Source organism: Tenebrio molitor, chromosome 7 (genome assembly GCF_963966145.1).
Source record: "Tenebrio molitor chromosome 7, icTenMoli1.1, whole genome shotgun sequence".
In the NCBI taxonomy this organism is placed as follows: Eukaryota; Metazoa; Arthropoda; class Insecta; order Coleoptera; family Tenebrionidae; genus Tenebrio; species Tenebrio molitor.
The window spans coordinates 12,556,156-12,573,180 of NC_091052.1; the positions used below are offsets into that span (position 1 = coordinate 12,556,156).

General features: G+C 41.8%; 4 protein-coding genes across 5 annotated transcripts in view; 2 read left to right on the forward strand and 2 right to left on the reverse strand.

The window, feature by feature from the left end:
• LOC138136061 (trace amine-associated receptor 1) overlaps positions 1–9,131 on the reverse strand; it is a 59,251-nt gene extending 50,120 nt beyond the window's left edge. Inside the window, exon 1 of one of the 2 annotated variants that reach the window (XM_069055141.1) lies at positions 8,552–9,131. The gene's annotated coding sequence lies outside the window, so the exon portion shown is untranslated. The remainder of the gene's footprint in view (positions 1–8,551) is intronic. The other variant, XM_069055139.1, reaches the window with a different exon arrangement.
• Positions 863–3,330, reverse strand: Daao2 (D-amino acid oxidase 2). Its single transcript, XM_069055143.1, has one exon. The coding sequence runs from the start codon at positions 3,299–3,301 to the stop codon at positions 2,279–2,281; it is 1,023 nt and encodes a 340-aa protein (XP_068911244.1). The 5' UTR covers positions 3,302–3,330; the 3' UTR covers positions 863–2,278.
• Positions 3,328–15,614, forward strand: prom (prominin). Its single transcript, XM_069055123.1, has 20 exons — positions 3,328–3,605; positions 4,132–4,187; positions 7,090–7,304; positions 7,355–7,542; positions 7,645–7,740; positions 7,785–7,987; positions 10,794–10,932; positions 11,172–11,342; positions 11,918–12,245; positions 12,295–12,814; positions 12,862–13,020; positions 13,071–13,195; positions 13,286–13,345; positions 13,427–13,498; positions 13,549–13,584; positions 13,638–13,670; positions 13,965–14,000; positions 14,049–14,093; positions 14,145–14,195; positions 14,244–15,614. The coding sequence occupies exons 1-20, from the start codon at positions 3,509–3,511 to the stop codon at positions 14,269–14,271; spliced, it is 2,658 nt and encodes an 885-aa protein (XP_068911224.1). The 5' UTR covers positions 3,328–3,508; the 3' UTR covers positions 14,272–15,614.
• A 141-nt stretch (positions 15,615–15,755) lies between these two features.
• LOC138136076 (larval/pupal cuticle protein H1C) lies at positions 15,756–16,668 on the forward strand. The gene is made up of 2 exons (XM_069055158.1): positions 15,756–15,911; positions 15,962–16,668. The coding sequence occupies exons 1-2, from the start codon at positions 15,903–15,905 to the stop codon at positions 16,586–16,588; spliced, it is 636 nt and encodes a 211-aa protein (XP_068911259.1). The 5' UTR covers positions 15,756–15,902; the 3' UTR covers positions 16,589–16,668.
• The last annotated feature ends 357 nt before the right edge of the window (positions 16,669–17,025 follow it).

Sequence of the window (17,025 nt, forward strand, 5' to 3'; positions counted from 1 at the left end):
TTGAACCGTACGACTAAATAATGCAGTTACGCGAACACAACATTCCTCTCAGACGAATTCTTCACGCTTAAAGGAAAAATGCACGTCCTGTTGTTGTTCGCGTTGTTGACGTCGCGCGCGACGAGCCACCAAGAACCAGTCCTGAAGACCGAAAATGAGGACTCGCCCGCCGATTGCATTACAACTTTGCTCGGTATTCAAAGGGCGCCTCTTCACACGACAAACTGTTGCCTAACAAAGTTATGTCCCTGCAAGAACAGTGGTGTTTTGAAACAGATGATGCACGACCACCTCGTCCTGCCGGAATTGCTCGATAAGTTGTGCAGCGAGGAGTTGAGTGGGGAGTCGTCGGACGGATGCATCCTTCAAAATAATCTAAACAGTGGAGTAAACAAGGACACAAATAACGCCGCCAATAAAGGAAAGTCGGCTATCGCAAATTGCAGTGCAAACTTTCGAACGCCGACAATAAACGGTGGAACGGCGCTGATAAATTCCGGAATTACTGGCGATTCCAAAAAGAGATCACCGGAAAAGTACGTATTCAAATGCTACCGATTTCAATACAGTTTATAATTGGTGCAGAGTGAATCAGAATGCACGAAAACATTTCGACAATCATTTCAATCATCGGCAGCCGAGACGGGTGAATCGCTCCAGTTTCCGCGCTAAAGGGAAAGTTTTTATCCGGCAGTGTCACTATCGAGCTTTCTGATTCGTCTCCTGTTTGTCTTGACAAGTTTGGATGTCAACACAGCTAATTAGCTCGTAAAACCGATCGTCGAGGCTGAATGACAGAGTTTGTTCTTAGTGGGGTGTGTCAATTAGAATCGAGACGGTTGACAAAAAAAAAACACCAAAAAAAGTTATTACAGCTTCCAATTTTTTATTTGAGTTATAGTTACACTCTCTTTTGCTTTCCCATAATAATAAATATTCTAAAGTTTATTTTTATAAGCCAGTGGTATAGATTATCAAGAGTGAAATCTGTAAAACATATGTTTTTCACATTATTTAACTTCACAACTAATGATACTTATAATATATCGTTTCAGGCGCATCCATCATTTTTACAATAATTTGCACGTGAGTTATGATTTATAACACACGCGTGACTTATAGACCACTGTATGTAAATAATTCACACGTGAGTTATGACTTATAACACACACGTGACTTATAGATCACTTTCCTCGTCTAAGATGAGAACAATTATGATTCTATAATAAAATTATTAAAAAAAATGATAATAATAAAACTTCAAAATATGGTACAGCAGACAGATAACGAGATTTGGAAGAAATGCCAACTTCAGACGCATACTACTGATTATAAAACTATTTTATGATGGCGGTGCAAAAATAAAAATTTTGCATTACATACCTATCTAGCGTAACGGCTAATACAGACATTCCAACAACTTTATTACATTTTTATCATTATTATGAGTTTAAAATACTGCAATCTGACATTCTTCTAATTAAATCCATCCCGCTCTAACCAGGAAGAATATTGCGGCATAATTAAAAATAATTCGCGGCGCATCCACCATTTTTACAATCCAAAGAAAATCAATTATTTACAAAGTTTTCTGAATTGTGTTCTCGACGATAAGATCCATAAAACGACTTTAACATCGCATCTAAATTGGCAATTAATAGAAATATACGTAAAATTGTTTTACTGTTTTGTAAAAAAAAAATCCTTTTTAATCAACGATGCTTCACTTTACGAATGAGACAGAAAAGCAAAGCTTTCACTCTTCTCTTTTCAAATAATTTCCAACCAGATTCTAAAAATTGGAGAGTCCTCCCGGAGCGATGACATTTAAATAACTGCCTTTCATTCTTGACAACATAACTCGACAAATAAATATAAAAGACGTTTATGACACGAGTTCCATTCGTTATCGGCATGTTAAATCTAGATTGCGAAGCAAATATAAAATTAAACACTTTTAGTAATCTCCAATTTAATTAGGGAAAGGTTAAAGAGGTCGTTATGAACGTTATCTGATGAAACAATCCTTAAAACCGCGCTCTCATTACGGATTATAAAATAATCCGAAAATCGTCGACCTTAATATCGGAAAAACTTTTCAACGAATAAATCATATTAACAATGATGATAATAAAAAAATCATTTTGCACAAACACATTTAACGATTTACTTGGCATTTCTATTTTTACGCGGTCGGAGATAAGATAAGGCGTCGAGATTTTTCCGCCGCTTTACAATTCCACTCTCGCACCAAGTACAACTAGCACTGTTACAAGATCTACAATTTACTTTGACCGCTCGACCCCAAAGCTTCCTTAACAAGCCGAGCAGCATCCACCGCACACCCAATCGACAAAGTAATTCCACTTCCTCCGTGTCCGTAGTTGTGTACAATCTTCATTACCTTCCCTCCCACTCTCCTGTATTCGAGCTCGAGCCGGACCTGGTCCCGTCCGGGTCTGAGTCCCGCTTGATGCCCCATCACGGGAGCGTTGACCAACGACGGGACGTACTTGCAGCACCCTTCCAGGATATCCCTCTTGTCGCCTTCGTCAATCTCGGTGTTGTAATCGTCGACTTGGTGGGTGCCCCCCAGGATGACGCACTCCTCGTTGGGGATGATGTACTTTCCGTCTTGCGCGTCGCTCATGAACGCTTCGAACTGCCAGGGCGCCTTCACGCGAACCACCTGGCCTCGGATCGGGTGGACCTGGGGGTCCGGCACCAACACCCTCGAATCCAACCCCGTGCAGTTCACCACGACGTCGAACCGCGAGAGTTGTTCGAAGCGTTCGATTTTTCCCAGCTTGATCTCGCCGCCTCTCTGCTGGAACTTGCGCTGCAAGTACGGTAGGAATTTCGACGGCTCCCAAATAAAAGTTACGAATGCGAATCCTCCGGTGAACTCCTCGTTAAATCTCCGGTTGTAGCGTTTGATCTGCTCCGGCGATATTTCACAGTGGCCCAAACTGATTTTTATCCATGGAGGGAGTTGGAAATTCTTATCGTCGGACAGAGTCGTTATTAATTGGAGAGATATCCCGGTGTCCTTGGCCTCACCCCGCTTCCACAACTTCAAGATGTAATCCTGGGTGGTTTTCGCCCATCGCGTTATCTTCTCCTGGGGGGTGTTTTCGAGCAAGTAGGGGGTCCACAAGCCCGCCGACACGTCACCTGTCGTCCAGGGACTCAATCTGTCGGTGAAGATGACCACGCGACCAGAAGGTCCCAGTTGTTTCTGGACTTCCAAGGCCGTCGGGAGGCCCACTACACCGCATCCAATCACAGCAACCTCCAGCATGTCGACTGACACTTATCTAATCGCGCTGTTGACCTCCAACTCCAATAAACAAATTATTCGTCGGCGCGCAGATGATATCTCTGCATTTTTTTCAGATCTGGGTCGGAGACCCTCGCACGAGACGAGAAAATTAGATTTGAAAATATCACGAAGATATCTACAAGAATCTCCGGTTTGCAATTCCTGGATGTCCCCAAGGGAGACGGAATGCGCCTCCATAACCTTAGACTCGAAGAGGAGTACTTGCTATTCGAAGTCTTCACCGGCTTAATGGGATATTTACAAGTGAACGACTTTCCTGCAGGTAAACTCGCCGAAGGACTAGTTAGCTTTGTATTTGCCGCATAACAATTATTTTTAATTCGTCCAGCGATATCCGCACCCTCCCAACAACAATAAACAAACACGGCAAAGCTGTTTCTTATTAATTAACAAAACGAAGTTATAATTGTTTCGTGAGCACCGGTTACATTATTTACACTTTTGCAAACTCGGACCTAATTCAGACCCACTTTCGTGGAGCGAGAAAATCAATTTGAAAGAGTCGCGACTCGTGGAGCGTCACGTTGGATGTTTCCGGGTCCTAAAGGACACACTTTAAATATTTCATGGTCGCGTGTAATTTCATAAGGGCATGACGGAATTTAATTTGGTCGGAGGGAAGCGCCACTCTAATTGTTTTTTCTGGAACAAAACAACAATTACTCGTGGAAACATGAAATATTCAAAGTTGGATTTTTTCCGCCCTTGTTTGCTTCTACCTGGACCTGGTGGGACCTGATGCGACCAGACAACTGTACAATCGCTTCAAAGTGTTTTGTTTGTTTCAGATCTGGTGCGGAATGCCTTGCACAACCCGCTCCCGATTCACCTAGTCGCCTTTCAGGTAATGGACCGGACGGCAACAAACTTTCGGGAATAATCAGGGCGACGTCGAGTCTTCCGCTGGAAACTTCGACTTTTAAATGCTTCGACGAGGAATTGCGAAAAACCTACGCAAATTCCAGCAACGATTTACGAATTTCCGGCTAGTTCTAGCAGGAATATATCAATTAAAGGGCGCCAGTGCAAAGCATCGAAATAGTTGGATCAAATTAAAATTTTGCTCGCGTTAATTCTAAATTACATGACTGACACAAATCGATTCATTGACGTTTTTGCACTGGAGCAAATACTCAAGCCATTGTTTAAACAATTTATGAAATTAGTGGCATTTAAATATGAATTCTATTACCGAAACGTTACCGATAAAGAAGAAAACTATAATAAAAAAAATGCTTCTTAATCGTTGAAGATTTATGCAAATAATTTTTTGTAAATAATTTTACGATAAATGTTTGTAGAGCATGATATTCTCTAGATTTTTGCACATTCAGAGCGTATTTGGTTTTTTTCAAAAAAATGTGCTATAAACTTTCCCTGTAAAATTATACAGTGCGTTCGTAAACTTCGGAATAAATTCGATGAAACTGTAAGTATTAATTTCTGAGAAAAATCCTCGGAGAGGTCAACTTTGTTTTTAAAAAGGGCATATTTTTCAGTACTTTACTTATGTTGACAGCTTTTCATCTCCTAATTATGACGTCATTAATAATTTTTTTAAATGAACACCCCCACTTTTTTCTTCTTTTTCTGAAGAGCCTTCGTACTAGCTAAACCATGACTGAAAAAAATTGATACCTTACATAATAATTTTTTTGAGAACATGATAAATTTGATCTAAAAAATTTAATTTAATTTTTAATGTAAAAATTTTAATTGACTTCAAACAAACATCTAAGGCTAACAATAGAATTCAACGCAAATGTAAAAATTGCCTCTCGCCAACCATTTAGCACTCACTGACACTTTGTACACTGCGCTCAATAATGTCAGGGCTTATTTGTTCCGTTTCAGCGCGAATTATCTGCCACAAATCTTCTAAATTGTTTGGTCTATTAAAATAAACCTTCCGTTTTAAATAAACCCATAGAAAAAAAAATGTTGACCAAAAAATGAAATTTAAATGTATAAAAAATTGTTTAAAAAAATCTGCTCACCTCATAAATTGGATCAATACGTACTATCGCGGCCATCCAAAAGTGAACGATTTTTTTTTATAGTTTGATATTTACTTTAAATCATAGGCGTCCTAAAATGTCAAAGTTTGACACTAGCGATAAAAAATTTATTGAAACTATTTTTTTTAAATGCCACATCTCTCTCCGATGCAGACAGCTAGGGCTATTGCAAAGCTAGAAGAAAATTGGTCGTTGGCTGCTGTGGCGAGAGAATTACATTGCAGTAAGACTTGCATCTTCAATATAAAGAGGGGTTGGCAAGAAAACAGGCTTGAGAGGCCAATGCGAATGTGTTGGAAAGGTTTCTTTACTAAAGTTTACTTTCACTTTAATAATGTATTAATTACTTCTCAGTCTCATTTTTATTATTACAACTTTTTATTATTAAAATAGTAACGCCTGCTGCACGAACGCCAATGAATACAGCCTGATTTAATCTAACGAAAAATACGGAAATTTTCGCAAGCTATCGTTCACTTTTGGATGGCCGCGATTGTACAATATTATGGTTTCTCATTTATTTTTTTATAAACAATAATATTTATAACAAAAATTCTCTAAATCGTTGTTTAGGGTATAAAATAATCATAATTTTCCGATAAACGGTACACGCTAGGGAGTATTTCAAATTTGAGTAAACAGTGGAAAAAAAATAGTATAAAAAACGAAAATAATTGGAAATTATTATTAATTGGGGTCAAAAACAATTTTATCGTGTTTACACACCACGTTACGTCCCTGGCCTTTTTGTATGAGATTTTCCATTCTACTGAAAAGGCTCGGCACAATTTTGCTTTACCTGTCGTAGTTTTTAATAACATCAACTATTCTTATAATTTGTCTAAAAATTACAATTTCCTCCTGTCCAACGAAGCGATTCGTCCCAGTGATATATTTTTGTACTCTTAGAACGAATGCAGTAAATTATGCAAACGGGTGCCGTCTTGACTGGTCTCAAACAACTCGTGTACTCGATAATTAGTTTGTACTAATTTTTCCGACGCTTATCCAACTTTGTTAATTTCTCATTTCGAATGAGGTAATTAGCAAGTGTTCTAGATGAGATTCGAAATTCATCCGAGTTTGTTTCGAGTGACGCGATCTTTTTTAATCCATTAAAAAATTACGCTTTCTCGGAGCTCATCTTACCACAGAAATCGACTTCGCGAAGAATCCCTCGTTTCCACCGAAATAATTAACAATTAACAACATCACGAATTCGAGTTTGAGTCGAGTTTTCTAAGAATTTAAATCGAGCGGAAGATATTAAAAGTATTTCCATCTAGACGAGGCATTATTTTTATTCGTCGACGGGACCTGCTATTTTCTCGTGTGCTTTGATCCAAATTAGCCGTTTCGATCAATTAAAATTTAATTAGCATCATCGTGACGGTCTCTCAATTTTATCAATTAAATTACATGAAACAACTCCAATTTTAGAGTGAAGATGCTTTGATCTCCGAATTTGTTGCAAGGTGTATAAATTTAATCACGCACGTACTTTGTACAATAAATTGCACATGCTATGCGATGTTTCGCCTTCTTAAGACAATTTATAGCCAGAGTTGCCAACTTACCAGATTTGCTAAATATAATCGTTTCCTTGAGGAATTTAGGCGACACAGGAAATTAACAGAAAATTTAAGCGCCTCCAGTTTTCGAGAAAACTTGACTCATAAAATCATCTAATCTGAGTCCACTCGATATCGACGAATCACTTCTTTCCAGTTGCTCAAAATGGAAGTGGGTGTCTTGGGGTGGCTCATCTTCTCGACGATCCTGACCCTCTGCATACCCTCGATCGCACTGGTCTACTTCTGCTGTTCCAAAGACAACATCCAGAGACTCACCGAAGACACTTCCGACGATTCTCTAGACTTCAGAGACAAATGCGTCGAACGCACTTCAGTATTTCTGCTGGTCTTTCTCTTGCTGCTTCAGATGTAAGCTCAAGATCTCTCATCATCCAGCGTGTCTTCACTTCCTCTTGCAGATTCCCTCTCGTTTTGATTTTCATCGGGAACGAACAAATCTCCCGTCAGATGTCCAAATCTCCCACCACCACCAACATCATCTTCGACGACTTGGACACCTTCGTGCGGAACGCTCACATGCAGATGACCTTCGTGGCGACGTCCTCCACCGACCTCGTGATCGAAGCGATCAGGAGAGACCTCGAAGGTGCGCGAAAGCAATAAGTCTCTAATGAGAATTCCTTTTCGCTTTGCGGTTCTCCCCGGATTCGGTTTACCAAACGCGTATTATATTATGAATGTTTGACAGACGTCGACGAACTGGTGGGACGCCCCTTCCAGGAAGAATTGGCATACGAGACGGGAATCGATAGCGCTCTGGAGGCGCTAGATCAAGTCGACTCGGGTGGGTATAATTCGTGTGAATGCTTTTATTAGGGTGGTTTTCAGGGAGTGGAGAGGTCACTTCGCTCGTGATGAGGCTCTTGGACGAGTGTGGGGCGGCCAGCGAGGCGGGGCGGATGCTGCAAGCCCGACTGAAGGAGCTGTCCACGCAGCTGACGATCGCTCGACAACAGTGCAGGCCCAAAGATCGAGCTTTGTGCTACACCTTGCAGTATACAGGACTCGACGTCGTATTCTCGTGCGGGAATGTAAGTTCCGCAACAAATAAAACGATGCGGATTAAATATGCAAATAGTCGCAAATGCTTTAAACGAATTCACTTTTTCGACTTGAGCGACTTATTCGATTGTTAGCTAGTCCAATTGAATCAAGCTAGTAGTTCCACAGTCTTGCATAACTATATTCAGAGGGCTTCCAGGAGATATCATACTTGCAATAACTGCGCAAGGTAATATTTAATCGCGGTCTCTGGCGCCCTATCTAGATTCGTAATTAGCACAAGCCATAGATTACCAGATAATTCCAGAAAGACATTTGTGCTTATACATACTGCTCTATTTGATTCTCCTCGAAATTACAACCTCACATTCTACTCCTCGGCTGAATATTCCTCGGACCGTTCTCTACATTTGCATACTTACTCTGGAAATTGCATTCAATATCCAGATCATTTCTAATTAAACGGACTTATGTTAACACAGACGCACATGCTGTATTTCATTGGGGAATCGAGATAAATACATTGAAACAGGTAAAACGAGCCGTGTAAAAATTATTGCGCTGACCAAGAAAAAGTACAAATATTATCTTACCTTGTCAGACGTCTCTGGCAGCTGGGACATGCATCCAGAGAAGCAACTAAATTAAATAAAACCACAAAAATAAAATAAATATAAATAAAACAACACACGATGGTTGTCAAATTTTTAAACTTTTTTGAAACTTTGTGCGACATTTTGCAATTCTTTTTGATGTATTTCAGTAGTGGGAGCAACATTTTCGCCGTTTAGTCACATCTTCACTGTTTAATAACGATTTTGACTGGTTTTTGAGCAATTAATAACAAACACAAAACATAACCTCAAAAAACAATTAACGCGAATTAACATATGAATGACAGGTGCAACCAAGACCTTAATCACACTGAGGAGTGAAACTGTTGCAAATAATTAAAGTCGTTATTACACTATCAAAAGTGTCAGATTTTGGTTGCAAGTGCACGTTGCTGTTGGTTTCTGGCGCGTTGGAGCAAATATCTTCACTGATAAGTGAGGCAGAGGTGTTAATCGTGCGAGGTAGAAATATCGCAACAGCCGTAAAAGTTTTAGGAGCTCGCCATCATCAGTTTGCCATAAAGATAAGACTCTGCGAAGAAGTTGCAAGCAAACAGGAAGTCACAATTTCTCGGGAGCATATTTTTTTAATGAAACGTAAAACTTCCATTACCCCCAATTTGACGAATTTACGTGGCGAAAGATTTATGTGGAGGGGTTGATAAAAAATGTTGATATGATTTACGTCCAGTGTTACAAGTGGGTGTAATATTCTGGGGCGCAGGGATTAAATGTGGGGGTGCAGGTGCGGGAGACGCTCGGTGTTTATCACGACAAATCAATTTAGGAATTTCAAAATTTAGCACCAGGCATTAAAATCTGTGACCGAGAAAGTTTATCTCTTTTAGGCTCTCCAATCTTTGACCAAGGTTTTAAAAACACCGTCGAAAAAACTATAATTACAGTTGAAAATCTTTTAAACAAAGCTGAACTCCTTAACAGACACGTGGCTTATACTTTAATCAAAAACTGTCTTTTCATACCAAAATTTAATTTTTTATTAAGAACAACTCCATTTTGGAAATTTTCTAATTATGTTAATTCAATTGATTCTTCTTTAAAGTATTGTTTAGAGAGAATACTTAATTTACGTTTAACTGATTTACAATGGCGTCAGTCCACTTTACCGATTAGATTTGGTGGTCTGGGAATTCGTCGCATTTCCGATATTTGCCTCCCTGCTTTCCTATCTTCAATTAATGGGGTTAAAAAGCTTGTTTCTTTATTACTAAACTCAAAGGATAATGAGCTTAATATTCACCATTATGATGAAGCTTTAGCAGTCTGGGGTGTAGCAAATGAGAACGAAATACCAACAATTCCACAATTTCAGAAGAATTGGGATAATATTAATATCAAAGGAATAATTGCCAATGACTTAATCTTTAATTCACCTAGAGACTTGGCTCGTTTTAAAGCTTTGCAATGCAGAGAATCAGGATCTTGGTTACATGCAATACCTTCTCCTAATATTGGTACTCTTTTAGATAACACTTCCTTCCAAGTTTGTATTGGTTTAAGATTGGGTTGTAATCTTTGTACACCTCATATTTGCAAGTGCAATGCGAAAGTTGACGAAATTGGCACCCACGGTCTAAGTTGTTTCAAAAGCAGTGGTAGATTTTCAAGACACACTGAAATTAATTCCATTATCAACCGGTCTTTAACTTCAATTCATGTGAATTCAACTTTAGAACCAAACGGACTGTCTCGGGATGACGGAAAACGCCCAGATGGGATGACTTTAGTACCGTGGATTAAAGGTCAACCTTTGGTTTGGGACGTTACTGTTGTAGATACACTTGCAAACAGTTACGTATTGAAATCATCTGAAGTCTCAGGTTTTGCCGCTGAAATGGCTTGCAAACGCAAACATAGCAAATATAGTTCAATCATTTCGTCAAACTACGTGTTTAAAGGTTTAGCATTTGAAACCTTAGGCCCTTGGTGCAAAGAAGCCATCGATTTCATTAATGTCATCGGAAACCGACTTATCGCGGAATCAGGCGATTCAAAATCAAAGAAATTCCTTTTCGAGAGGATTTCCCTTGCCATTCAACGTGGAAACGCTGCAAGCATTCGGGGCACTTTTCCAGATTCCGCAATATTATCGGAAATTTTTGTATTATAAAACAAAAATGTTTATGTAATTATATTTTATTAAATTTTCAACAATATTATGTCATAATAAATTATTTAGACTTTTTGTAATGTTTTGCAGTTAACGTCCGACTTGAAGATCCAGCAGCTCGAGCTGATGGGCAAGGAGAAAAAGTTGTCGTCTTACGTGGAGAACGCTCGAGCCGCATTCAGAGAACTTCCAGCGCGAGTTTCCCGGGAAACGGCTTCCCATGTTGCAGGTGAAATTACGTTGAATTCAGTTTTCTGATATCGGGAATACGTAGCGGCGGTGCACCTGATACCTCTTAATTTATTCCGGCCCGTTTATTAATATGGAATTGGGTTTCAGGCGCGCTCTTATTACACTGACTCCAGTACTCCGCACTGGCAAAAACTAGCCGACAATTAGGGCTCGGATCGCGCGAAATCGGAGCCCCATTAATTAAGAGTGGCTCTTCTGACGACCACTTTTTTCCAGAAATAAAGAACGTGCTGGCCCGAAGGCGCACCGAGGTGTACAAGTCGGCACACGCTCTGGACGAGCTGTCGAGGGCGCTGTCGGCGGCGGTCAGACGGGGGCGGCGAGCGGTCCTGCCGCCGGTCCAGGCCCTGAACAGGTGGGACCTGTGGAGGTGGCTGTCGGTTTTGGGTGAGTGTTGCGCAACAATCAGATCATTTTCCATTCATAAAATGGGATCGATTTCTTCGGAGAGGTTCACCTTGTCCGGGTCGTCGACAATGTACAATTAATCCCAAGGCCGATCACGTAAAAAGCGATCGTTGCGACACTTCGACCTAAAATTGCCTCCAGACCGAATTGTGTCGATCTTAAAAATTTTCACAGCTCTGAAACAAGACTTTTGGCTCAGCGACACTTCCCGTTGTCCATTTAAATTATGCAACCCATTCAGGAAGCCTACTTTATTCCGTCCATGCGTCCAACCACTTTGTATTCTTTGCATAATAGTTTGCCGGCGGTTATGAAATTCTCAGTCTAAGTGATTACCTTCTGAATGCTTTTGAATAAAGCATTAAATATGTACAAAGCGTAGTCGCCTCTTGCGCCATAAAAAATGCAACAGATAGTCTTCCCCTTCTTGGCGATTATCGATTCTCCAGATATTGTTGTTGGGAGCGGCGAAAAACCGCCTCCCACTTACAACAATATCGTGCAAATTAGAACAAACATGATTGTTTATCATTAATAAACGTCTGTTGTCGCAGGAATTTCCACAACGGTATCTCTGGTTTGGGGAGTATTATTATGCGGCGCACCTTGCGGATGCGAGCCGACTTCCAGGACGACACCTGTCCTATTATCAGGAGTCGTCCTCGCGTCTTTAGTATGTGTCCCGTTGTGGAGTCTGGGAGCGGTGTCGTTTTTATTGGGGACCCATGGACAGTCCCTCCTCTGTCAACCCCTCTACGACGAGCCTCATTACAAGGCGCTCGCTGAAATTCTCGATTCCGGAGGTATTTTATACAAAGAGGGTGGCGCTCTCAAAGACCTTCTTAAAGGGAACGACTCGTTGCGCGTCGAGGATGTGCTCGAGTAAACCATCGCTTAACTCTTCATCCCCAATCTGTCCCACTCTTTGCAGGAGCTGCCAAAGAAATCGACCGGTCTACTCCACCTTTCATTTGCACAACTTCTTCGACACCTCCGTCACAAACTACAAGACCTGGACCGACTACAAAACCGCCCTCGATAACTTTTCTTTCGCCGAGGACGTCCTCGAGATTCTGAGTCCCTCGCTCCAGCTCCACCTGCAAGCTCTGGCGACGCTCTCGGCCGTCGACTTCACCCCACACAGGAGTCGCATTTCGGGGGTCTTGACCCGGAAAGATCTGACTTCTTTCGCCGAACAATTGAACACCGTCGCCAGACAGTTGAGCGACCCCTCCAGCTCCAAAAAATTCGACGATTTGGCGGCGGCGTTGCGTCGAATAATTCAGAAAGAGGCGGCGCAACTGAGCGACTTGAGGGACAGCATCTTGTACAAACTGACCGCCCTCGAGGTGTTCATTCACCCTTTGAGCCACCAGGCCAACCGGTCGCTCTCGCACCTCAAGGACGTGCAATTTTTTCTGGACAACAGGAGAGGGTGGATCGTTGAGAAGGTAGGTAGGGGTGAGTGCGGCGATCAAAAATTCATCTTGTGATTAAGAGCAGGGCGCAGTTCGTGTCGCGGCTCGAGGGCCATCTGGAAGGGTTGCGCAATTACACCGTCGGCAAGATAACGAAAGAGATCGGGAAGTGCGGACCGCTTTGGGAAATTTTCCACTCGGCGAGGTTCTCAGTTTGTAAACTAGTGGTGGACCCGAGTGTACGTCCACAAGGGGTGGTTTAAAAAAAATAATTGTTGTCTTTTTGCAGAACGGAATCGCGGTGGCGAGCTTCGCTTTGATTTTGTTGTTCTTGGGCGTCGTCCCCGTCGTGCTAAATTTAGTGGATCATTACCGCGGCCTTAATGAAGAACTATTAACGTCGATTACCCATAGGTAACCCATTACTTTAATTAGAACGCTACATTTTCATTAACGCCAGTCTGGGGAAATATGAGACGGTGGAAATGACTGGTTCTGTTCCAGACGCACCAGAGACGGTCTCATAATTGATGATGAAGGGACGTGGGCGACGCCGTCGTCAGAGTAAGTCTTTAATTAAGCGTCCAGATGTGTTACAATATAGAGAAGAAGTAAACTCACAACAGTTTCTACTGTTGTTTCCAGAACACCCCCGGACGCCGACTCGCGAAACAACGGACACAACGAGCCATCCACCTGGATTACTCCTAATTCCAGGTGAAACAATTCCCTTTTTCGAATTTTGCCCTAACCCTCTGTTTATCCAGGCAGAGTAGTGAACCTTTGATTCCGCCGCCCCCGAGGTTCGTGTTTATTCATTCGCTCTTTGCCCAAATCAAAAATTAACAATTTCCAGGGTTTCGCAGCCGAGGCTCCGCTCCCCCAAAAGGTAAATTCTCGACTCTCGACGGAGATAAACTCGAGTGTATCGTGTGGGTTGCACTTCTCGACAACAGAGTCACCGCCTCCAGTGTCTCTGATTAGCGCAATTAATGCAAAGCAGATCTGGCTGCAAAAAATACGGAGAGCGTTTAGGGTCCCGTGCAAAGCTCTGCGAATTAATTGAATCGCGACGAAGTGTGAGCGGAATTTTTGCGAGTAGAAAGTCGATTGTTGAGATATGATCTCAAGCTATAAATTTGCACCTTGCTGATTACATAATCGGTGCATTTTTGTTTGACAGGCTTTCTACAATAGCGTCAAGGATATCGGCCGCCAGGTGAGTCGACTCATTCGATTCCTCAAGTTGCTGAAATTTGTTGTCCAGAGTGCCGCAGATTCCCTCGGTATCGAGAGCAAGGTCGCCCAAAAGGTGATCCGTTGGGATTAGTTGACACCGTTTGACGCTAATTGTTTTGTTTAGAGGACGGCACGAATCGCTGCGACTCGTCGAACCCATCTGCTGGAAGTCGGGGTAGGACTCCCAACTCTTCCCTCCGAGATTTTCTCCCTTCTGTTGTAGATCGCTGTCCCCCAAGAGCTGGCTGTGAAAACTGCCTTCCAAGAATTAAAATAGATTGCGCAACGGAGCGTAATTATCGCATTGCATCCAGATTTGCAAACCTTAGCCACCGTCAAATGGACGCAGCAAAGCTGTCATTACTCCATTACGAAACCGCTAATTATACCCTCCACTCCACTTGTCTCGTTTTTTCGTCAGAATTAATTCGTTTTTCATTCGGATTCGGTTCTTGAAAAGGAGAGATCGCCGCTGCACCTAAATGTCTTGCAATTATATTTGACCAGACCGAATTTATTGACGATGGGTGAAGCCTTGAAAAATCCCAGATGACATTATAATTTTATTTCAAAAATAACCTTAACTACCAAAGTTTATGTGGCAGCGGTATAAATCGCTCATAAATTTTATTTGGAAAAATTTTAAGTTCATCCGTGACTGGTCTGATAAATCACCACATTTTTTTTTTCATAGTTTCATAATTAATTAATTGCTTCATTAGTAACATCATCGTGTTGTGTCGCTGTAGAAAAATGATACAGGAGTCGCTTAATAAATGTCAAAATGGAAGCTGCGTACAGTTTATGGTGATCTTTATCTACTGCCTAATAGCTTAAACGCTGCCGTTTAGATTAGGACAGGACCGTAAATAAAAATGGACAAATCGATAACGCAATAATGAAATAAAATCTGCAAGAAGTATTTTTGTTTCAATTTAATCTAGCCGAGCTTTGTTCCCAAAAGAAATGTTTGTGCTTTGATAAACTGGTTGTTTGCGGAAAAAAAACTATTTACAAACCTCTAGTTCATTAAAAATTTAGCTTCTTTCGGGCGAGCTCCGAAATCAATATTTATAAAAGAGTCTGATGAAAATTCTCGTCATGATCTAACTTACTTAACTGAGCATCTAGACGGAATTCTTATGATGACAGTGTTGAAGGCGTCGGATATTTACGAGAGAATATGATAAATATTGTTTTGAGAATATTTATCACTCAAACTATCCGTCCGTTACCTTAAACTTTTCCGTGTTTGATGCAAATTAATTTCACATCCTACATCCAAACATTCTTACGAAATTAAGAATGTCTAAAGAATCTTCGTTGCCTTCAACTTTACATTCTTGGGGTGTTTCGGTTTTTGCGCTTAACTTGCTGCAAAAATGACGTCGTTCGGAATTTCGAAAGAAGAGGAAAAAGGAGTTGATGGGAGTTGTGTCGAAGAGTACTTTACGTAAAGCTTTGAATGTTATTATCGTTGGGTGGTGGTATTTGCAAATTTTTAAACCAAATTTAACAACAGTTCAAGTGTTTTTACGTGAGAGCTTTGAGTAAATCGTATTTTGTTTTTGTATTTATGGAGAGAATCGTGTAAATTGGTAAATAATGTTTCTGGTGAGGCTAGAGGGAGTCGAGTATTAATGTTCGGCGAGATAGAATTCTTTGGGACTACAATAAAAGTGGAAAGTGAATCGAGCAACGCATAAATATTAAATAACATAATCACATGAGACGAAGAGGTGCCGCCCTAACCCAGACCTTCACCGAAAGCGAAAGTGGACCACCGAACCTGAGGCGTGTGTAACTTGTGTAATTTCGAATCGGTATAAAAACGGCCGAAACATAGATCACCGCATCAGTTTCGTCTCGATAACACTCCACAATGTACAAAGTAAGTGTCTCGATCGAGTCCGCCGCCCCCTAAACTCGCTTTATTTGCAGTTCGTCGTCTTCGCCGCCGCTTTGGCCTACGCCAATGCCGGTCTCATCGGAGCCCCCGCCGTGGCCGCTTACTCGGCCGCTCCTGCTGTCAGCTCCGCTTACATCCACCAAGCCGCCCCCGTGGCTGTAGCTCACGCCGCCCCCTTGGCCGTGGCTCATGCCCCAGTCGCCGTGGCTCACGCCGCTCCCTACGCCATCCATGCCCCAGCCGTCGGCGCCTCCCACCAGAGCGTCGTCCGTTCCCTCGGTGGCAACCAGGCCGTCTCTCATTACTCCAAAGCTGTGGACAGCGCCTTCTCCAGCGTCCGCAAGTTCGACACTCGCGTCACCAATGATGCCCTCGCCGTGGCTCACGCTCCAGTAGTGTCCACTTACGCTCATGCCGCCCCAGTTGTGTCCACCTACGCTCATGCCGCCCCTGTTGTGTCCAGTTATGCTGCCCATGCCCCAGTCGCCGCCTACGCCGCTCATGCCCCAGTCGCCACTTACGCCGCTCATGCCCCAGTCGCCACCTACGCCGCTCATGCCCCAGTTGTTGCCACCAGAACTTCCGCCGTCGCCTACTCCCCAGCCGCCGTCGTCTCTCACGCCTCTTTCAGCGGTTTGGGAGCCTCCTATGCCTGGTAAATGGTGAACCGACTGCAATTTGTACATATAGGCTTAGTGTAAATTATTTATGAAAAATTAAAAAAAAAAATTCGATGAAAGTTTGTTGAAATTTACTACCAACCTTACTGTCAACTTTACTGCCACCCTTAAACAAAATAAGAAACTAGGAAGGGTGAAAAATATTGCATGGACTTTTGGACTTTTCTAAAAAAAAGAACACATTCTTCATCGTACATTACAGGAAAATAAGAGTTTTTCATTTCTTCATTTTCCCCACAGAATGTTACAGAGCATGTCCATAACAAAAAATGAAAATGTGAAATTAAAAAGATTAACATTCTTTTTAAGATTTGTTAAATCCTTTCCGGTAAAATGGACCAGTTACATATGCACGGTGTAAATGTTTATTCATTTTTGTGGGCGCGATAGTACCTAACCTAACTTTTTTGAATAAA

Bases quoted from the DNA above. Each gene is read 5' to 3' on its own strand.
- Daao2 (XM_069055143.1), bottom strand. From the start codon at position 3,301: ATGCTGGAGGTTGCTGTGATTGGATGCGGTGTAGTGGGCCTCCCGACG.
- prom (XM_069055123.1), top strand. From the start codon at position 3,509: ATGCGCCTCCATAACCTTAGACTCGAAGAGGAGTACTTGCTATTCGAA. The intron at 10,933-11,171 runs GTGAAATTACGT...ACTTTTTTCCAG, and splicing joins AACGGCTTCCCATGTTGCAG to AAATAAAGAACGTGCTGGCC. The intron at 14,094-14,144 runs GTGATCCGTTGG...TGTTTTGTTTAG, and splicing joins AGAGCAAGGTCGCCCAAAAG to AGGACGGCACGAATCGCTGC.